At 38.3% G+C, this 23,457-nt stretch overlaps 1 protein-coding gene across 3 annotated transcripts in view; it reads right to left on the reverse strand.

The window, feature by feature from the left end:
• GMPS (guanine monophosphate synthase) overlaps nucleotides 1-23,457 on the reverse strand; it is a 28,417-nt gene continuing 4,960 nt past the window's right edge. The window contains exons 2-16 of one of the 3 annotated variants that reach the window (XM_054204435.1): nucleotides 22,373-22,554; nucleotides 18,686-18,800; nucleotides 16,954-17,051; nucleotides 15,818-15,921; nucleotides 13,913-14,106; nucleotides 13,458-13,623; nucleotides 11,814-11,965; nucleotides 11,170-11,343; nucleotides 9,264-9,369; nucleotides 8,105-8,220; nucleotides 6,951-7,076; nucleotides 5,687-5,802; nucleotides 3,898-4,028; nucleotides 2,117-2,289; nucleotides 1-554 (exon numbers count right to left, since the gene is read on the reverse strand). In XM_054204435.1, the coding sequence (XP_054060410.1) occupies nucleotides 453-554; nucleotides 2,117-2,289; nucleotides 3,898-4,028; nucleotides 5,687-5,802; nucleotides 6,951-7,076; nucleotides 8,105-8,220; nucleotides 9,264-9,369; nucleotides 11,170-11,343; nucleotides 11,814-11,965; nucleotides 13,458-13,623; nucleotides 13,913-14,106; nucleotides 15,818-15,921; nucleotides 16,954-17,051; nucleotides 18,686-18,800; nucleotides 22,373-22,554 (2,055 nt within the window). In that variant the 3' untranslated portion in view covers nucleotides 1-452. Of the gene's footprint in view, nucleotides 555-2,116; nucleotides 2,290-3,897; nucleotides 4,029-4,722; nucleotides 4,868-5,686; nucleotides 5,803-6,950; nucleotides 7,077-8,104; nucleotides 8,221-9,263; nucleotides 9,370-11,169; nucleotides 11,344-11,813; nucleotides 11,966-13,457; nucleotides 13,624-13,912; nucleotides 14,107-15,817; nucleotides 15,922-16,953; nucleotides 17,052-18,685; nucleotides 18,801-18,990; nucleotides 19,691-22,372; nucleotides 22,555-23,457 lie in introns of those variants that run through there. The other 2 variants (XM_054204436.1, XR_008466862.1) reach the window with 2 other exon arrangements.

Genomic DNA, 23,457 nt, shown 5'->3' on the forward strand with positions numbered 1-23,457 from the left:
TCCATTTGGCAAAATATTTATTTATAATAAATCTGTTCAAAAGCAGTTGGTCACAAAGAATTCATTTTACATTTTTAGGCTGTAACAATGCTTTTGGTTGAAGTAAATAAACTGTCTCTTTTTACACAGTGTACAAAACCAAAGAGACGTTGAAATGACAGTTAACAATAAAACACAAGAAAACAGGAAGAATCAGTAAGACAAAGGCAAAAGCAAAAGGAATCTGTCTGCGCACCGGCAATGCTGCCATGATTATTTACCCGTACAAATCCTCAGCCCCACTCAGTTATTATCCCCAGCACAGCTCTTAACCGCAGGTTTATGCTCCAGGAGAGGAATCTGATGCGATGTAGCAGCTCCAGTCACTCTTTCACAGTACTGCATGTCAACACTGGGAATGGTTTCTGATATGATTTAGACTGCACACAGTACTTTAATAGAAAAAAAGTTAATTACTCCCACTCTGTAGTTCCTGGTGGCTTTGATGTCAAGTCATACATCACCCGAGAAATGCCAGGAATCTTCTTAATCTCCGCCACCATTTTTAACACAACCTATCGTTGAAAAAAGAAAAATATCAGAAGAAAGCATGTAAGACAGACCTGATGAAAACTATCCAAGAGAAGCTTAAAAAAGGAAAACTTTGTTCACACTAGTTCTGTTATACACAAGAGAATGAGCTTATTAGCGTACTCTCACCACTTAAGAAATAAAATCAATTTATACAAAACCTCTAGGCTTCATGATATCTGCAGTTACATTTGGAACTTGCTGATTTTTGGCACTGGCAATAAATCAGGGTGTCGATCACAATACGCTTCCCTCAAGGCAGCAGCTCTTCAAAACTATTTCTTGAAAGTTCAGTAGGAACATATGCTGTTATGTGTTACTATCAACCATTTTCAGACTTTTCTCAGACCATCATCTCCAGCTGAACTACCAAACACAAATTAGCAGCCTGAGTGAAACCCCTTTCAAAATAAAAAAGGGAAAGAAGCATCCAAAGGAAAAAGTTCCCATTGAGAGTTGTTCTCCAGAGCTCACAATTAATTCACATTAGCAAAAGTATTCTAGATGAGAATTTGCTGATCCTTAGAAGTTCAGCTTCCTTAAAAATCCCACAGTTCACAAGAATGCCACTTCTATGACATACTGTTTTATAGTGCAAGCATAAATTAAACAATGCATTGCTCTCCATGGAAAAACACAGAAAATTTTTAATCAAATATGATTATTTTCCCCATAAATTCCACAAGCTCTACTGTTTTGTCACCACATTATTACCTAGCCTTAAAGTGACCATTTTACATTTTAAAGAATGTGTGTGTGTGGGGGGGTTGTTTAGTTAGTTACGGGTTTTGTGGTGTTTGGTTGTTTTGTTTGTGGGTTGTTTTTTTTTTTTTTAAACACAAACTTCAAGGTCAAATGAATCCTCATTTTATATAATGGAATAGTTTACATGGCAACTTAGCCTTGAATCGTTTCTTTTTAAATGGATAGGCTTCCTTAAAGTAGAATACTTCGGTTACATACAATTACTAAACAATGCCTATATGCTTTTAAAGTATGTTTAAATAAAAGTCAATTCTGTTCTTCATCTACACTGCATTCCCAGAGAGACAAAGTACTTGAAACTGGACATGGATAAAGTTTCCCAGAAAAATACGCCTAAACTTGACTCTTAAATCCTTTTAGCGACCTAAATAGAAAATAGCACACTTTGAGATGTTAAACAGCAGCTTCCGGTAAAATCAGAAGTGGGGATCAAGAGCAATTCTGCAATTCAGGTCATTCCCAATTGCTAACGCAAAAAATTAATTTCAAAATCCCAAAAATAGTTAGGGTATTCTTTCTCTTTTAATTGATTGTATTTTGGCTCATGTCTGTTGGAAAGCCTTTAAGTTTGTCATACCCATCTGCCAGCTTCCCATTTTGTTACAGTTTTTCCCCCAAACCACCACTGGATTCTTCCTAATGAATACTATGAAAGAGACAAAAATTTGCAACAAAAAAATCAAAGGCAAGGCAAGCAATCAAGAGAGAGAGGGAAGAAAGTCAAAGTGAGCCATCTGCAATACTAGCTCACGTTGAAAAGAAACTTGAGAACCTGTATTACCTCTTCTGGAAACTCATTACCAGGAGTTGCTGCAATACCAGTCATAAAATCACTTGTAATAAAAGTTCGAATAACCACAGATCTTTGACAGGAAGGTTGTTTCTGTAGGGGGTCCCGATCAAAATGTAACGGTGTCAGTATTATTGGCATCTGGCTAATTTTCCCGGCATAACCTTCAGAAAATAGTAGTACAAAGTGGATTAATTTGACTGAAAGACACAAACATGATAGCAGTTTTACAGAACTTCCCACGTGTACTTTAAACTATATACTAGGAGCTACATTTACATCTTCTGGGATCTTTTTGCTACTGCTACCACAGCTCAGAAGATCACACTCATTATACAATTATGTAATTAGTGGTGCATACACTAAAACTACCTAAATTGCCACTTGAAATAATCTTCAGCGTTTGCAGGCATGCAGAACAAAACCAGATAACCTCCTGTTAACCCTGTAATTCGCTGTGAATGCGGTTCAGGATGTACTTTCCTTCCCACATAACAAGCCATGGGGTTTTATCTATCCCCATATCAAGCCCAATAAAGAGCCATTCGCAAGTATCTCTGTATCTGACGTATTTAAGCGAAAGCTCTCAGGTGTCCCTGTTGCTGGTGGTTGATAGGTAATTCCAGATAACCATCTCTCACATTTTTATTTTTTTTAAATATCTCCTTCCGAAAACCAATACACAGACCACCTAATCTCGCTGTTTAAATGATCTAAAAGTTGGAGATTTGGGTGTGCAGCAGCGTGCAGAGCCAGCCTAACACTGATGCGGACTCTCACCCTCTGCTAGCACCAGCCTGAGCTGTTGGTACAGGGAGTCTTTTCCACTGAACAACTCAAGTCTTATTTTTGGGAGCGATTCATTCACACAGAGCCCAGTGTCACCAGAAGTTAGCAAAACACAACTACAGTTTTACAAACACAATTGGCAGTGTTATCCTCACCCTTTGGGGGCTATTTTTGTACAGATTATGTTAAGAGAGCCTTGCAAACGGAATACATATTTTTAAACAGATATATCCTTTGTAACTTCATTTATACAAAATATAGGCAAGTCTGATGAACTTCTTCCCACACATATCACATCTTCAAATATAATTAAGTAAAAAAAAAAAAGCCCCAAGCCTCAAAACTACTATCTTCCCAGACTCCACCTGTGTACCATATCACAGGATATTTGAATGCTCCCTGGATGTTAAGGGCTTGAAGCATTACCATCTGCTAGCCTGAAGTGCTTGGGTTTACAAATACAGCTTTTATTTTAAGTTAAGAAATACGAAATCACCACAGGTAGCAACTGGCACCACCATTAGAAACTTAGTATTTGGGCTCCCTTCTTTCCACATAAACCCCATGATTTAGAAACCACGTCAAGTTTCTTTACACAGTTTATTTACTTGTAAATACTGATGGCTGAGATCACCAGAACAGACAGGTTATTTGGTTGACTTTCAGCTGGCTAACAGCACTTTTTGCAGAAGTTTGCGCTGCAGTGAAGCACCACACCTCTGAGCTTCAGAACGCGTCAGAGGGAAGCCTCAGTCCCCCTAAATACCCTAAAATTAATTCTGCCAGCAGAAAGGCTAACAATTCCTGTCCTTTAGCTATCAGCTTCTACAACTTTCAGAAAAGGCTCTTGCCTGTCATCCCATGAATTTATCACTTCTTTGGAGATATTCAAGAAGCTTTTGATAGTAGCATTATATACTCAGTTAGGTTTGCAGAGATCTTAAAACAAGAGTCTAATCCGTGGGATAAGGCAAAGCACCTACCAGACTCCCTGAGAATATTGTGAGCCTCAAAATCAGCTTGACGTAAAGTGCTGAGGACTCCTGTTGTCAGGAAAGTGGGGGTGACATCTGTAGGAGGTTCTTTGACCGGTGGACCGAACACGTACACAACTCTGGAAAACAAACAGGATGGTAGAAAAACACATTTTGCACACACGGAATAAACCAGAATGCTAAAGACTGCATCTTTAGTATCACAGTGAGAAATAAAACTAGGGAAAAAAGTGTAATATTTGATTTTGCTCCTTAGCTACTAACTAGAGCTTAATATAACTTCATGCACATATTCCACGAACGTGACGTGCATACTAGCTTTACAAGTCAAATGTACTATTTTGGTTGGCTAGAGACTAGCAATAGCCACAATATTACTTACTCAAGAGAATAATCCTTTGAAAAAACAGAAATACTAACTCAGCAGTATCACAAACGGTGTTCTTTCAATTTTACTTTCATGTCAGTAAAAGTTAAGATTATTCTGAGAAAGCTACTTAATAAGTGCTTACAATTTCTATCTTCTCTCCTAATAGGAAACCACCAAAAAATACCATGAAACAGTAAACCTTACTGTTAACAAAGAGCTGTGTTTTCAGCACAGGGCACTAACATTGCAATTTATAAATCTACATAACTACATCTGTAATAAAATATTTTCTGAATTCAAACCAGTCATATTTTTTTTAGGCTCATTCATTGCGTTTCATATGTTGCAGAACAAAAAGCGAAGTATAATACTGTCTGACAGGCCTCATACAAGGATTTACTATGGTGTATACACACGAGTTATTTGAGTTTGTAGATACAAACCAAGAATACTTGTCCAAAATCCAAAGCAGAAAAATATGCAAGCTTTACATTCTGTATTTTTGTTTGTAATATAAAGTCTGCAAGCATAGCTGGGCAAAAGACCAACTATTTCAGTGCACTCCTCAAACTGCCAGCTTCAATGTCCCTGTAAACAGCAATGAAAGATTCTGAAAACATACCCTGGTACAGCAGAACTCCCAGAGATGTGTATATTCAGGAGGGAAGTATTAAATCCAAAAGAGCTTAAAGAAGATAGCTATGCTGTAAATCCAGCACATACTTTGAAATTGCACACGCAATCCTGATTTTATACCTTCTTTTGTTCCCTCTGCATTTAAAGTATCATCTTACAATTCAAGATCTTGCTTTTAAGAATAACACCTCTTTCAGTAGGCGTCACTTTTGTGACAAGATTAAGTTTTGCTATAAGCAATTATAAGCAGTTTCATCAGAAATTCGACAGCCAGGCAAAGAGGATATGCATTCTCCAAAACTGCTTTAATATCTAATCAACTTCAGCTGCTAGAAAAGTTATGGACTCAAGCAGCTAGAAAAATGCATATTCACAAAAAAGCTCAGACTGCCCAGCTTTGGAGCTTTCCTATGGGCCATTAGAACTGATAGTCCCACATAAATTCCCTTTTTGACAAAAAGCAAAAAAACACCACATGACATCACAACTCATCAACAGGCTTGGAATCTTTCAAAAAAGATTTTGCGTAAGTTACACTGGACGTTGTCTAATCAAGTGCTAAAAAAAACCCAATAGGCTATCAATTTCTTTTTCAAGATAGTAATTCCAGAAATAAACCTATGTTTTGATTTATCGTGTCTTTGTAACCTCTGCACGACACACCTGTCCAACATCTAAAAAAATTCCACCATAGAATGCCAATGCTTGTGTATGCTGAACTTCAATATATTAAGTAGATCATTAGAAATAAAGATAATTCAAAATACTTACCTGTTTATGTTGTGGCACATGCGTGGTATGAGCCTGGCAAGAAACATAAGAGACTCCCAGTGTGGAGCATCTTTACTAGAGATCCCACAAACATAGCTATATGAACGACAGTCACCCTATAAATTAAAAAAATAATAATAACTGAACATGAACTTTGCTGCCAAAATAGTTCACAATACTTCCCCCTTCATCCCATAGGTTCCAGGACTATACTTTGTGTCAACATTTAGCAGACACTAAGCTGGTGAAATCAGTATGCTGAGAGATACCACATGAAAGATAGAATACAGAAAAAGACAGACCTCTTGTAAGCTAATAAGAGCGTATAAAAGGAAACTTTTCAGTATGGAAAGATTCATATAAGGTGACCTGAGCATAGGGATTGATTGTGGATTGTTATTTTTGATGGCACCATCTGAAGAAAACCTGTGATGAAGCGTAGAAATCTGCTGATGATATTGCTATTTAAGATAGTAAGAAAAGCTGACTGCACGGAGTTACAGAAGAGACACAAAAGATTAAGCAGCTGATAATGAAAGATGTAATTCAATACTGATAAAGCAAAGAAAGGTACTTTACAGCTATAACCAGGCAGTAAAGAAATCTTCCAAGCTACTGCACGCTATTTCACGAGAATACCAGCTCAGCGTTTGGCGACAGAAACACAAACCAAATACAGAGGACAGCCTGCAGAAATTCCAGTGGCATTAGCAAAGGAGCGAAAGTTAAAAAAAAAAAAAAACAAACCACTATGCCATTGCACAGATTCAAGTGTTCCTCTACCCTGAACAGCCTGCGCTGCTCTAGTTCCTTTCCTGACAAGGATAAGGATATAGTACAATCTGAAAAAGTACAGGAAAGGGCAACGAGCACGTTCAAATGTAGGAAGCAGGGTTTTTTTGATCAACTTAGTCTAGGACTCCTCAGCCTTAAAAAGTTACAGCAGAAGTCTACAAGTTATGAAGTCATGAAGAAACTGCCTGTAAGTGGCCACCATTATCCAACCTCAATGACATCCTCAAATACACTCAAGTGTATCTGCATTTACTCAAGTGTCTATTTGGATGTCTTGACACCTTTGCACTACACACCAGCACTGACAAATGACAATAACGTAGCTATCACAGTCACTTGAAGCTTATGTTCTGGAGTCAAGCCCTTTATTTCCATTCAGTCTTAAAGCAGCAATTATTATGCTTCACTGCAGCCTGCCACACTGCCAGGAAGCAGCTTTCAGAACATCCCTTGGATTGAATCCATTTACCTGCACTCCCACAGTTTTGATTGGTAACAAGAAGGCATTCAGTGAATGTAGGCTTGTAATCTGCATCAGCTTCTCCTGGTCTTCTTCGGTTGTACACGCTTTGACCCTTTGCAGCAAAGTATGTGGCTGTGCAATGATGCAGAGAAATAATTTTTAATTAAATAAAATCCCCAAGCACACAAATAGAACTTTTATATAATAATTTTATTTGCATTGTAAGTAGCCGATTGCTTAGATTTAGTCCACATTTACCCCCTTGGAACTACTTAAAAAAAACCCCTTTCATTTAACAATTAAATTTTAGCAAAAGCAGTTTTATTTGCTTGGACTGCATGTAGTTTAAGATGAACCTCTCTCCAAGGCCATAGATGAAGCTCTTATGCTCATTCTCTCTTTCACAAAGCTATACTTTTCATTTTTGTTTATTTCAGATACAGAACAAAGTAATATCCTGTTACACTACACTGCAATTCAACAAGTTTTCAAGGAACTACTCCCCTTCAATGTTTTGGAAGTCGTTTTGAACTTAGAACTTCAACTTAGAGTGGGCTCTTTCCAGCCCCTGCAGTTTAGTTCAAGTGAGCTTACAGTAATCATGAAGGTTATAACAGTTAAGAGATTAAGAATTTAAAAGTAATCTATTAAAAACTTCAGGTTTCTCTTCAAAACATCTGGCAAGCACTAGTTCCTCGCTCCTGCACTTTAATTTAGACATTCAGTGATTGTTAGAGCATGTAAATCTCGAAAGTTACAGTTATTTTAGGAAGGGAAAAACCTTCAGAAATTCTCATCTGCACAAAATTTAATTAAACCAAAATTTATTTACTATTTGAAAGGTGTATAAACTTCCATTTTCCAGAAATTGTTTAACACTTGCACTAGTCATGGTGCAAAAAAATTCTATTGTACTACACTGAATGGCTTCAAGTGAATTGTATTGGAATGCGTTACTCCTTAAAGAGCACAAGTAAGTAGTTTTAAACATTTAGCAGCTTAAACCTCACAGAATCACAGAATGGTAGGGTTGGCAGGGACCGCTGGAGATCATCTAGTCCAACCCTCCTGCCAGAACAGAGTCACCTAGAGCCTCATTGCAGGCCACTACAGAATGATCATAGTATTTTATGCATATTAGAGTTTAGTGATTTTGTTACCTTCTTAACGCTTGCAGAAAAATCTGCAACTATTTTCAAAATGTTGTTTGTTTCAGGAAAATCTTTGCACACGTAAGGCTCTTCAGCACATATCACTCTAATTGCTAGACCAGGGCCTGCAATGCAAAGTTGAAAAAAACCATTATACTAAACAACGGGAAAGCTGACTTTCATCTAAAAATGTGCCAGCATCTGGAACAGCAGTCAATCACTGAGTAGAGTGTGCTTTGCCATTGTACCTATACTTCAATTGTCTTAACACCCTACAAGACAAAAAAAAAATTCACAAGCAGTTTATTCTGGAACAGTATTTCTGTTCAGTACATTTAAGCACTATTTACCTATATCTTAAATTGGATAGTTGTGTAAAGCAGCAGTTAGTGGTGAAGTGCGGGAGAAGGCAAGTCAAAGTGAACAGGAACTTCCTCCTTCCCTTTGCTAGGCAACCGGGATGAAAGACTTGGTTATAACACACAGTTGAGTCTCCGTTGGTTTTAAAGACCCCTGTCGGCTATTTGACCTTTTAGCTTCTTAATAGAAAAGCACACGTAATTTACTGGAAGTGCCTAAAGACAGCTTCTTGCATTTCATGTGATGCTGGTACATTAGCACAACAGCCTATGCACTCTGCCAGTGACTACTACACACCCTGCAGGACAATTTTAAAACACATGGACAGAAAAACATAACCCCCCTAAAAGGATGTGGGCTTTGCTGTATTATATGCTTTGATGTTTCCCGGTGGGGAACTCGTTATTTTCCATGCAATCATTTTCAAAACAGGAAATGTTCCTTAGAAAGGCAGGTAGATATAGGCCATTATTTCAAGAAAGATACATTTGACAACTCAAGCCTCATTCAGCTGTACTTCACTGATAATTCTTGCTTTGGCTTATGCAACTGAAAATAAACAAATACAGCTAAAAGCAAACTAAATTATAAAACTTTTCCTTTAATCTCTATACATAATAAAGCTGCTCTCAAATCCTCTTTTTCTGAAAAAAGATCCTGCTTAAGTAAAAACTAATAAATCCATCAATTTTTTCCTGTTTATAGTTTTAGGCTTCAACATAAATTTATTCTACAGGTTAAGTATATTCTAAACAATACTGACGTGATCCATAGCCCTTCGCTAAGTAGCACAGATCACCACTCATACCTGGGAAGGGATGCCTCGAAACCAGCTCTTCAGGAAGACCAAGTTCTCTCCCCAGTACTCGCACTTCATCTTTGTGAAAGTCTTTCAGTGGTTCTATTACCTTACCCTTAAAAAAAAAAAAAAGGTAATTTAGAGTCCAGCTTACACATTCAAACAAAAAGCCTCAAATGTTTAGGTTATGGCAGTCAAACCGGCCTGCTTTTCACAGCATCGGCTGCCAACATTTGCGTAAGCCCTGCAAAGAAAAGTACGTGTGAATGTGGGCTTTGTAAAACAGTTGCAGGACAGAGGCTAAGACAAGGAAGTTTAAGTTCGTGCCAAAAATATCAATGGCTCCATCAGTGTAGATATAGCTGTAGGTCAAGCCTGCTCTGACTGTCTTCAGAAATTCAAACCCTTCTCCTCTTCCCTAGATGTTCAAACCAAACTAAAAGCCTTGAAAATACTTTTTACAGTATTAGAAGTGTGGGTCAGTAACGGTTACTTTCTCTCCTATGGCCAGGCACTTACTAATAACCAACACCTTCCAACAAGAGCACCTTCCAACAGGGTTATTATGTGATGTCTCATATGTTGATTCTTTCTTATTTTATAATACGGTTAGAGAACTTTCCATTCTAATGTCAGAAAAGGCAAAACAGGGGAGTCTCTGACATTTGCTTCATGTGCTAATAGTTAAAGACCTCTGCACAAGAAAGGTATTCAAAAAGCTTTTCTGGACTCTAGACTAAACAGACCGAACAAGAGTGCAATCAAAGGGATGGGACTTGGGCTGCTTATCTTCAGGCAGTTCAACCTCCTGTGTTCACATCATCTTCAATCTCATCCATGGATGTCCACGTGGGGTCATTTCAGAATGACTTGCGAGTCCTTAAATTGACAACTGGCAAACTGATTGTGTGCCACCAGCGTACTGCTGGCAGACAGACAATCAGGTTACTAGTAATGTGATGCAGAAGCTGCATAAGAACAGAAAGAACTCATCCTGCAGGAACTATCTCTAGATTTCAACCCATTTAAATATATTGTTCTCATGCTCTCCCAAAATAGAGCAGAATACTATGCTTGCAGTGATGAATGTTACTAGAAGTTCAAAAGAAGAAGAACTTTGGCCCTCTCTCTCAACAGGAGCTGATTATGTTTTCACTAAAGCACTGTCACAGCTCTTGCCTGAATCCATAATGTGCCAGATCTGGACTACTGGTACCTAAAGATTACCCATTGACTGGTGTTCAGAACAAGATACAACAGAAGGAATAGAGTAATCCATTACATCATGAATTCCAGCTGAACCAGAATAAAGTTGTCTGAGAAAAGTCTTAAAACTACTCTCCTGGTACAGGCATTTGCTTCCTTACTGGGATGCAAGATTTGTTGAGGGTTAAAAAGTAGGAGAGTGAGGAAACAGCTTGCAGCTGAGAACACCATTGTTCACACTGAATGAATCCAGGTTCAATCTGTTGACATGAGGGTGTCACCATGAGGGTGGTGAGACACTGGAACAGGTTGCCCAGAGAGGTGGTGGAAGCCCCATCCCTGGAAGTTTTTAAGGCCAGGCTGGACGGGGCTCTGAGCAACCTGATCTAGTGGGAGATGTCCCTGCCCACGGCAGGGGAGTTGGAAATAGATGATTTTAAGGTCCCTTCCAACCCTAACAATTCTATGATTCTATGATGTCTTCCTCAGTATCCAATGCTGGACAATACTCAAACAATTTTGACTCCTTTGGGAACGTAGGGGCTAAAAAGAAGTGTAATGAATTGCACCCTATTACAATAGAATCTAAAGGGCCTCACCAGGACAGGGTCACATCAACATGGGACAGTTATACCAGCAAAACACAGAAGTTTTTCATTTTGATACTCAGCTTAACATTTGTGAGAACCAGAAGGATATTTTTGCTTACCTCTTCTCTTAACTTTCGAATCAGCTCTGTATCATTATGGTGAGTTTTGATCACTTCGGCTTTGCCACTTGCAACAAGGGAAGCACTTTCAATGAGATCAGGTCTGAGGGTACCCTGAGCAAGAAAAACCTCTTCAGGTTTCAGATTCATTTCTCCAATAACTTCATTGGCAATCTGCAAGATGGAGAGGAAAAAAAAAAAGCGTTCCAATCTACTTGTCAGTTATCAAAGGCCTGCATCATCAACACTGATAGCTGAGAGACAGAAAATGGCTCATCTTCAGCAAAGCAATGGAAGCATGCTCCAATCCACATTACCCATTGATTTGGTGGGAAAAAAAAAAACAAACACCACATTATATACAAGTTTATGTAACAGAAATGAATGGCCAACCAATACAGTACATCTAAACACAAAGCTTGATCTAGTACAATGCATGTGAACCGTGTTGTGACCACTAAATGACTGTGGAAAATTTTAGGCTTAGGATAATGTACCAAAGGCTTCTTAGGTCACCCACAACTTAAAACCACTGATGCCATTGAGTGCATAGTGCTTTAGAATGAAACAGTCTGATATAGAAGATGTATCTAGAAATCATGTCATTTTTAAAAAGGCAACCAACAAATAACTATAAATATTACCTTAACAAACGTATCACCAATAATTTTTCTTTTTTCTTCAGGACTTGTAGTCATATTTAAAGTCTTGCTAATTCTTTTACGTGGAGTTCTGTCTTCATCCGAGATGGGCAGAGTTGTTGTACCATTATAAAAGGAATGGGCTGCATTCACCACTGTATGAAATTACAGGAATTTGTTGTCAAAGCCAGTAAAGATTTTTATGCAAGGTTGCAAAAAAATAAGTTTCACTTTATTGCTTTGAAAAAAGAAAATAAAAATCAGTCCAGTCCTTTAACTATTAACTGCATTAGATAAGCCTGTTCAATCCCTCAAGAATTAATTGTAATAAAAGTATTTTATTTGTCTTATTAACCTACTCTAGAGGGCAATATTTTTCATATTACGAGTCTAGGCAGCTGTGTGAAAGTTCAGTTCTTGATTTCCCTCTTAGATTATAATTTACTTGCTTTATTTAAATAGTTTACAGGATGGTATTTCCCCAGGGCCTTTCGGCAACCAAAATTAAATGATGCACTATTTACTCATGGTACATTATATGCTGCTTAATTTAGAGAGGCTCTCAATGCAGAGATCAGCTAGGAGGCTCTTTGGCATCTTTTACCAGCACTGAACTCCATGACCTACAGAAGAAGCATTTGCAGCAAAGGGATTCCCTCAATTTGTTTCTCTAGCAGCCTGGTTTATAGAGCGCAAAAAAAAAAGTGTATAGAACAAAGCTTAGGCTTTGCTACATCAGGATGTTGCAGCCCAATCTGCAAGATGCTAACGTGCCACCTCCCTGCACTGTTTCACGCTGTCAGGCTAGTGGAAAGCATTGCTCACCTAGTGCCATGCTTCCTGACCAAAACACAAGAGAATCACTTGACAGCAGTCCTTACGCACAGCCCCAGGAACAGGCAGCTATTACTCATGAAATAAATCAGTCAGGCAGTATAAAGAAGCTCTCATTGTTCGCACAACTCAAACACATAATTTGTCTTCTCTGACCTCCTTCTGCTTCAAGCACCAAAAAACTCTAAACCTTATCAGCCATGACAAGGTACCTTCCGCTCTCTCATAACCTATTGCTTCTCAACAAGCTACTCCAAAAACAACTAAAACGCACCTATTTAAAAGCCAGGAGAGTGGAAAAAAAAAAAAAAAGCCTTGAAAAAGTAATTTTGGCTATAACGGAATTCAATCACCCAAATGAGCTTACAGTTTAAAAAGAAAGAGGTCTAGGACAAGAAATAAAGCCCCAGTGGAGGACTGTTAACCAAGCCACTGAAGAAAACTGCAGTCAAATGAGTTTTGCAGCAGGTGAAAAGGATTACTTACCCACCAGCAGAAAAGCGACTGAGCACCAGTGAGTGAGGCACATACCCCCTGCTTTGTTGTGCCCCGATAGCAGGTTATCACATCTCAACAACTGAAGAGATAGGTCAGTTCATTGTATGCTCCAATCAAGTAAGTAAGGCTTAAAATTTAGCTTTGAATTTTGTGAATAGGCTTAGGTTGTTCCAAATTAGCAACCATGCTTTGGTATATGAAGTCTGAGAACTGCAAAGGTCAATTCAAATCAATGAAACAAAACACTAAACATAAATTTTAGAACACTGGCTGTATCATTAGCGATATCAGGCATACTTAACAAAATTATGGTACCTTTAACTTGAATCCCAAGTTTTTTGAGTGCCTCCTCCACAGACTGACTCTCTCTCTTCCGCATAAATCCATTATCTATGTGTACAGCTATGACCTGATCTCTGTTTAAAGCTCGGTTCAGGAGAGCAGTACATACTGTTGAGTCCACACCGCCACTGAGTAAAACCTAAGGATAAAAAATATACAAAACCAAAATTTGGTCAGCTGTCTACAGGGAAAGTAGATACGACTGTGAGGATTAGAACAGACTATTGACTTAGAGCCAATGATGTGGAAGAAAACAAGTTGTCAAACAACGTATTGATCCAATTGTGCAAATTGTCTAAAACTTGATTAATATATTACAGAAATCATGGCAATTCTGCATTTTTCAATTTAACCTCAGTAACTGTAAGCGTCAGTGTTTCTACCAGGCTTTTGCAAATAATCTTTCAGCTTTGTTTCAATCTACTTACCAGGACTTTTGATGAGCCCACTTTCTCTTTGATATCTTGAATGCACTGAAGTTCTCTGTTTTCCACTGTAAAGGTGCCACTGCATCCCGCAATATCATAAAGAAAATTCTTCAGGATCATTTTTCCATTCACTGTGAGGCTAACTTCAGGGTGGAACTGTGCTCCATACAGTTTCTTAGATTCATTTGCTATGCCTTCATTGGTGCAAAGAAATGAGCATGACCAAAAAAAAAAAAATTGGAAGTGAAATGCATACCCAAGAAAGCCAAGCATAGACTTTTTGGAGAGATTTATTCTGCCACATTTTGTCATAATCACTTTTGGCACAAATCACCCATCAAAACCAAAGATTCTGGTTAAGATTAGGAACAGGGGTACTTGTTACATATCTAGAACACACAATCCCTCAGAAACCAGGGAAAACATCTCAGACATCCTAGGAAAACCATTGAGAAAACAGGAAATCAATTACATTAATTTTTTCCTCACCACAGGATACCTCTACAACCCTACAACTAAGCCACATGGACACAGCTGCACCCACAGTAAAAGGGTTGTGCTCGTCAAGCTGTGCAGGTGTCCCTGCAGGAGCACGCCTGTGAGCACCACCCCTCTCTTTAACAGTCTCTGGAGGTTTACTTTGAGTAGATCACAACACTGCATTTTGCAGCAAGCGTTGATCAGACTGGGATTAAAAAAAGCAGTAGGGAAACCGCCTAATTCCACCGACCTGCGTCAGACTCCCACGTACACGGTACCTCTGTATTTCTTTGGCTCCTGGAAGCCTGGCTACCACTTTACCAGCATTTCTTTGCTTGCTTAGGCACAAGGAGCCACAGGCTTTTATAAAAGCCCATGGGAAATGGCACAGGAAAGTGTTGTGGATAGGAAAGGTACAACTCTGTTTCTAATGCCTACATAAAGCAGGGTTAAAGGTATCAGAGCCCTGGTGCAGCTTGCACACTGGATGCAGCAAACTTTACACAGCAAAACAATTTATAGAAAGATCTGAGCAGTCATGAGCTCTAGATCACTTTGAAGGCAACCCAGAATATAATGAATGCTCCGTTTAATCTTAACAGTAGTTTGGAAAGAATCTTTCCATAACGAGACATTCTTAAATCTTTTAAAAAGCCAGATTTTCTCAAATTAGTTACTTGTCCAATTTAAGAGCAGCAGCTCAAGCTTTTCTTTCTTTTTTTTTTTTTTAAATGAAAGATTTAAAATAAACCAGGTGAATAGTTTGAGATCTTACTAAGAGGCTCTGCAAACTTAAGACCTTTTCAGGTCTCCCATCTCCTAGAAAGAGACTCAAAGAGTCTGTTTGGCATTCAATAACTTGAGTAGCTTTCAAAAACCAAATTCTAAGGTTCTACATTTTTCTGTGACAATCTGCGTGGAATATTTGAAACACTGCTTTCAGTACCAACATTTTTTTTTGCTCAGTTGAACATTCATGCAATAATATTAAATACAATAGCAAGTTAATCAAGCTTTAGTAATTAAACAGGGTTTCACTTGTACTATTACAGTGCAAAAACCAAACAGCACTTACGCTGCACACTACAGTACATGTCTTCCCCTCCCGGGCCTTAAGGGCACACAATATTTTATTTCAAAGAGAAACAACACGTGCATACTTTAAAATAAACTGTAGAAGTAAAGTTAAATTTTCCTTAAGCTACCAATTTAAAAACAGAACCTTTCATTTTCATGTCTATTTCTTTCTTTAGTATCATGACAGCACAATACGCAAGCAAACACAAGAAATTGTTAAAAACAATTCACTTATTTGGCAATTGAATAACAGAGATATTCTGTTCCCATTTCGTTCCAACTACTGTCTGCCGTATTCTTTCCTTTGGTGAATACTATCAAAAGGCAATTTTAGTGTAAAATAAATACCTGCTATAATGTTCCCAGACTGTGCAACCACTTTGAATCCATCAGCTACTTTATCCACACTATCTCCATGAGTGAGCAGCACAAGCTCTTCTTTCTGAAGGCCCCTAAACAAAGATTAAAAACTAGAATCAATCAATTAAAAAAAAAAAAAAAGAACAAAGACCTAGCTATCTGTGTTTCCAAGAGAAGCCATTAGGGATCCCAATAAGGGAACATCTTGATTGGCCAGGCGCATTTGAAATACATGCAGAATTTCCTTCCCAAAAAGTAATCTCCAGCTTTGAGATGCCTTCATTGGAAGCTGCCTAAGTTCTTTTACAACACATCCTTCATGCAAGAGGTAATTTGTGTTAGTTCACTTTGTTAGTTAGAAGGGTTTGAGGTTTTTTGATGAACACACCAATATTGAAGTATCCCCTCTGACATATAGAGCCATCTAGAATCAATGAGGATACTTGGAGTCCTGCTTTTTATTTCAACGGAGTGAAGTTTTCTTGCTCAAAACCAAGTGTTTTCAGGACAATTTGGGCACCTCAGACTTTAGACAGGGTATAAAGTTCTGCAGTAGTCCTACAGGGGAATGTTAATAAAACTGGAATGCCAGGTATGAGTAAATTGTTAGAATTATTACAAGAAACTTGAGAGACATTGACAAACTACCAAGAAATCTAATTCTAGTTTTACAAAACATCACTAAACAATTTTAAAGGAAAGTAGAAAAAGAATGGTTTCAGAGTTTCTATTACCTTTCAAAAATTGGAAGGGTGCCAACCAATACAAGAGTAATGCACTGCACAGCAGAAGGAGATAAGAGCTTAACACAAAGATTCTCTTGTTGTGGTACACTTTATGGTGTCTTAAAGACAACATTCTACTTTGAAATAAGGGGTTTACACCCTATTCCAAGCAAATACATCTGCATTTCTAGAGTCAATTGAAAAGTTATGCCTAAGTATTTCTTCAAATGAGTTACTTGCTTACTCATGAACACAGCTGTAGAAGTTTTATTAGAAATTATCAGATAAGCATGGGTGCAATTTTGCTATTTCCTTTAAAATAAGCTTCCTCTCATCTAGCCACCAATTTCCAGACTGGTATTTCCAATATTGTTTTGATAACTTAAAATGTCTATGTACCTGAACAGTGAACATGTGTTATCCAGAGTAATGCTGAACACTCCGTCTTCTCTAACACTCTTCTTGTGCACCGTACCTCCAAATACCTTATTCATCATCTGTCAAAACAAAAACATTATCTGAAAAGCACTACACAACCTAGTACCACTTCATATCTCAGTCTGCCTATGACTGACAACAGCTCTAGCCCTCCAATACGTACCAACCTAGTTTTTCATTATTATACTCATTTAAGATATTATTTTCCAAAACAATAAGAATTCTCTTCAAAATTAATCACATTTCTGTATTGGGCTCGTTCCCTTCTGCTGGCATAGCTGGGGACTGCTGCCGCACACAATGAGCAGCAGAAATCCACAACAGTAGACAATAGGTAGGGATTTGCAAAATAATGCATATTCAATACTTGCACATAGAAGTGGGTGCTCTACAAATCAGCTGAGTATCTGAGGCCAGTTATCATAAAAACAGTTAAGCTGCTGAACACCAATATGATTTATCTATCTTTTAGTTAAAGGCCTCAGATAGGCTTAAACTTCTCAACATGTGGCTCCTCAGCTCTGAAGAAGCTATCAAAAACTTGAGTCCCAAAAATAACACTAAAGGAGTAAACTCTTAGTTTACTAGTAAGTAAAGGATAGTTTACTAGTAAGTAAGGATAGAATCCTTACTATAAAAAGAGTAGTATCTGAATCAGGTTTTCTTTCTAAAACTTCACCTTGTCATTTGGAGTTGGATATCTGCATTTTAGATTTCAGAGGTCTCAAAATAAAGACTTTTTTTTTTCCCTGTAAATATAACTGGTAACGAAAAAATATTTTTAGAGTTTCACCTTCCAACTACTTTAACTTTCAGAGATTTAGTTTAGGCCTAGTTTGATATTATACCTACTGTGCTTGACTGATTTCAATTTTTTTTATAATGAAGTAGTAGTGCGTTAATACACACAGTTCATTCATTTCCATAAAGTAGGCGTTAAGGAACTCCCCTGCTTGAGGCTAAGTAACATATTTTCAGTTTGCTTGGCATTTTAAGACACATTTTAATATAACCTATGTTTCCCTTTAGAACAGGGAGTGCCACTACTGTTTGCGTAATTACCAGCCTTTCTAAAGGAGTTTTTCCAGCCATTATTCAGCACCTCTGAAGGCCTAGTAAATCACTAACCCTGGAAAAAAAACAAAATGCACAAGCAGAAGTCATGCATCTAATCCATCCCCTGTCTCCTTGGAAGTTTGTTTCTTCACTCAGCTTGGATATCCTAGATCACTGCAGGATCACCGCTCAGTCCTAAGGTAAATAAGTGTTTCATAAGGGTGGAGTTTAAGCGCTCTTAAGAACTATGCTAGAAACATTCCACACTTGAAAACAAAAGGGGAAAAAACCCAAACTATTTCACCTGTTTACATGAGGGGCACACTTGCCAATACCAACTAGACAGAATTAGTTAATGACTGCCAGGTTATATTTATTGTGACCAAAAAAAAAGGCAGTGTGGAACTCAATTCACGTCACTTAAGTAAAGAAAAACCACTTATGCTATTGATATGGCAGAGCCAAGAGAAGAATACACAGTATTCTCAGTTTATAAATTAGCACTTTAGAAGTATCTTTTGCACATGTGGCATACTGCTTATATTTGAAAAGCAGGTCCTTTAGCAGTTCATCTTCAGTTAGTATCAGAAATGAGGCCTGGAAGATGGCTGAAGACAAACATATCTCTCAGCAGCACCTGCATGCCATAGCAGATTCCAAGAACTGGTTTTCCTATTGTAAATATCGCTGGGTCGAACCATGGCGCATCTTCTGCATACACAGAGTTTGGTCCTCCAGATATAATGATAGCTCTGCAGACAAAAGATAAAGAAAACATTAACTCAAATATATCGTTTACTTTAAAATGTCTTTATTTGCTTTAAACATTGACATTACTTCATAATACTTTTAGAACTCTATATATCCTAACGTAAATTTTAATACAGATATCCTAAAACATAGCTTGTTTGCTACGCTACAGCTGTAAAAAAAGAAACTTACTAGAGAAGTATTTCATCAGTTTAAACAAAGTCAAATATAAACCATCTAAAAAAGTGACTGTATTTTAAATTCCTCATAGGAATTGTCAACTATGAGAAAAGCAAGATGGCTAGGATCAAAAGCAGAGCATTAGTATGAAGACACGTATACTTCATGGTGTCTGCGCCATGTGGAGGCGAGCTGCATTCAGAAAACAGACTCCCAAATTTCTAGAGCTGCTGAGAAAATGTCCTTTAATCCACCCTGATTACAAAGTGAGATGGCATTAGCCACAGGTTGTGAATTAAAAGTCCAACACATGCAAGTATTTATGGTCTCAAGTTAATACATCACGCTATCACAGAAAATTAAATCTTTTCAAAGAAGAATAGAGAGCTTTTGCAAACCATGATGATTTGCAAGGTTGTGAACTGCAGGACCAGCCAGTTGAGCAATGCTTTTTGGCCTTGGCCCAGGATCGAACACAGGTGTACCAGACCTTGGACTCATGTACTGTTTATTTCACAGAGAACATCAAATCTGTTATTCAAAGCAAGAAATGCAAAATGGGCTGAGAGAGAAGTTGCATACACAGGATTAAGCGCACCTAATAAAGCTTTCTTCCAGCATTATTTAGAGTGTTTGTCATGCAAGCACTGACAAAATAGAATTTTTCTATTTTTAAGCAGCAGAAACGGGTAGTGCTCCTACTACATCTGTACCACCAGCAGAAATAATCATGTAGTTACAAGCCCACATACGGAATGCCACCTCTCAACTGCAGTCACACAGGGTACCTGCTCCCACCAACACAGGGCTAGCCCTCCCCAGCAGCCCACCTCCTCGTCCCCCAGCCTGGGCTCCTCATCCCATGGCAGGGGACGAGGCGGAAGGCTGTATAGGGACACCCCTCAGAGCCAAAGCACAGTGGCTTGTGAACTGGAAGAGGCAGCGTTTATTTCTCTGTATGTAGGGATCTACAAGTGAGCTTTGGAATAAGCATACAGCTGACATTGGCGTAGTTTTACACTCAACAATCTTGATAACTAGTAGCTGCTGTACATGTACAGGCATTTCTGTTCAAGTTGGAGACACCATGAATTTCCTAAACTCAGACACTGCCAGAAAGAGCCTGAAAACTCTTAATGTCCGGTGGTATTACTGCTTCTAATAAGCAAATGCTTCTCTATGTGGAGTTAAGTGTACAGAACACTATTTAGTATTAATGAAAAGAAATACAGCCACACCTACAAATTGAACATTTTTATGACAAGTCAAAATCGTTATACACTGTCCTATTCAAAAAGTATAGTCTTAAAATCTGCTATTTTTCCATACCAATTAAAATCCCACAGAATACAGAAAGGTTATCCAATCTGCCGAAGCAAAGAAAAAAAAGTTATCAGTTGAGGGTGAGAGAGGAACCTGCATCTTCTCAACTGTCCAGGATAAATTAAAACCAGCATTAGATGTAGACTTTGAAAGTTTTACTGCAACACCATGTAATTTCTTACGTACCTTCTCGTGTTGGTATGAATATACCTTTTTCTGATTTACCTTAAACCACTTCCAAAACAACCTGAGCTAGCTTTGGAAAGCCTATTTGCAATGGATTAAAGGCACATCAGGAACCATGTAAAAATAGCAAGAGTAAAATGCATGCATTGATACCCCGACCTCAGGACTCACACCAGAGCTCAGACGGTGCCAGAATTCAGACTAATGCCAGGAGAGCCCCCAAACGTGACACCTTCTCAGCCCAGGACCTCGTGGAAATGGCTAATATATTTATGTCACATTTAGATGAAACTTGTCACTAGAGATTGTTCTGAAACTATGAAAATTGAGGAGCTGGCTTTCTAAACACAACTTGTAAATACAATTTAGCAAACCATTCAGTCTTGCTGCCTCTCAAACCTTAGCATAGACCAAAGCTCCTCAGCCCGTTCAATGCAGAGCTGCAACATGGAAACCTGACTATTCCCATGACACACAGAATATATCTCAAAATCTTGCAGGCAAACCACAAACTCATTTTTATGGCAGTCAGTGAATAAAGGCACCCAACAGCTGGTATCAATATTTGTTGAGCTTTCCTGGATGAGACTGTGGACACACAACTTATTGACCAATCTGGGTAACCGATAACCTGAAACCACTATCTTAACCTTGAGAAGTGACCTTTTGAATGAAGAGGTTTTGCCACATTTTAGAGAGCAATTATTTGGAATGACAAGACCAACAGGTCTAATCACAAGACTTTGAAGAACTTTCAACTGTGAAAAGAAAGGGCGAAAAGGCCTTCCCACTACGAACCTGCATCAATACAGTGCACGTTTGAGACAAAACATCACTAGTACTATGATCCACACCTAAAACCCAACACACAGCAGATGCAGGAATTCCTTTTAAACGAGTAATTAGGTATGTCCATCTTTTAAAGACTTGATTGTTGGAGAATTACAAACAAGATCTGATAAGAGAAGGTAGAAGGTATTTTTCAGAACATTTCTGAAAGAGAAATTCTTCACACAGCAGCTACCTGACAGATCCAACAGGTCCTGGGTTTTCTGGTTTGTGTTTTCAGAAGAGATCAATAAGCTCCTATTTGACTTACTAAAATACACTGTTTACTGGTTCACTAATTACAATTGATTAGAAAAATGCAATTCTGCAGCAAAGCACTGTCTTATCTATTGTTGGGCACAACCAAGAAGTAGACACGCACTGTATTTCTGGATTTGTACCACACTAACAAGTAAGGTCTTTGATGATTTGTAGACTTCAGGGTATTTATTTTCCCCACACAAAAGAGAGGCATACCCTTGTAAGCCTAATAAAACAAGAAAAAGAAATGCACAAAGTACTAAATAATTGTGAGACCTTTCCTTGCTGCAAACAATGAGTGGTAGTTTCAGTTGGGTTTTTTTTCAGTTGCTTCCCAGAAACAGTTTGGCATGATTTACCCCAATATGTTCAGTATCCAAGTTAGTTTAATTTAAAAAAAATAAATAACTAAGAAAATCTTTTTTAGAAACTCATAAAACTTGTTTTCTTGATCAATAGCTATTCTAGTTTAACAGGTAAAACAGCAAGATCATCTAAATTTCTCCAGATACATATTTAAAATGCAGACTCTTAAATTATACTTACAAATGGAAATGATTAAAATGACGTGAAGGCAAATAGACAAAATTCATACTGCCGCGCAAGTTTCCCCAGCAAAACTCAGCTGTTCCCATGGATAAGCTAAAGATGCAATCATTAACGTAATTACAATGAAAGCTATTGCACATAAAAATGCAGGCAATTACTACTGCTGCCAACATCCACAGATACTGTCAGACAGAGAGGAGAGAACAAGCAGCACACACAGGCAGAGGCATCGCAGGAAACAACCTACCGAAACCCTTGTTCTCTGATTGCAAAGGCTGGCGTTTCCAAAGGGAAGATCTCAGACTGGACGAACAGCTCACGCACCCGACGATCTATGACTTTGCCGTACTGCGCTCCAGCATCGAGTATGACGACGGCTCCCTCGTAGTGGTGCTGCCCATCCTTGAGGTCTCCTCCGGTGTTCTCTGGCTGCGAACATCACTCATGTCAGCGCTTTATGGTGACACACTGCAGACCACAGACTTTAAGCCAGATCTCTTAAACAACTAACATCTGCTAAACTTGCTAAGGCTGCCTATAAGTTAATTTATGATTACAATGATAAAGAGTAGTGGAAAAACTTCTAAATGAAAAAAATCCTCAAATTTATAAGGACCAGTAGATGCACTAGCAAGAAAAAGGGGCCATGCATTAACACAGCACATCCCTTCCAAGCAGCCACACAAACATGACATCCCCATCCCCAAAACCAAACATGGTATAAATTACGGAAAAAAAAAATATGCAAATAAGCTAATGAAGGCAGAGCTTTCCATAAATAAAAAGTCATATGCCCTGTTCACCACTCCAGCTTTTTCCATTTTACAGTTCCATACAAAACCCAGCACACCCTATGATAATTAAGACCATGTGCCTTTTTCTCAAGCAAAACAGGACAGTGCAAAGTCACAAGAAAAATGTTTTTCCCCATCACACTGCCTCATAGGCTGAGCTTTCACTTGACATTACCTCCTGGAGAGAATAAAAAGGAGAAATTGAGAACAAATGTCTCCGCTAAAACAATTTTTCAAAAAAAGCTCAACTTTTGACTGCAGCATTCAAGCAGATTGCACATTGGAACAAAGCAATGGTTCTCTTTGAACCTGTCACTTTTGAATTGACTAGCCAACTTCAGCTAAATCTGAACGAGGGCAGGAAAATGCAAGGACAAGTTTGGTTGGTTGGTTATTTTTTTAAAAAAAATTATGAAAAGAGGCATGGCACTTCCATGGAAGTGTCCGCATCAGACGATCTTCAAGGAAGAATGTGAACTCAACTGCACTGTTATACACCAAGAAATTCATGCAGAAAAAATTCTGCTGCTTAAAGAAA

Source organism: Rissa tridactyla, chromosome 6 (genome assembly GCF_028500815.1).
Source record: "Rissa tridactyla isolate bRisTri1 chromosome 6, bRisTri1.patW.cur.20221130, whole genome shotgun sequence".
NCBI classification, from domain to species: domain Eukaryota; kingdom Metazoa; phylum Chordata; class Aves; order Charadriiformes; family Laridae; genus Rissa; species Rissa tridactyla.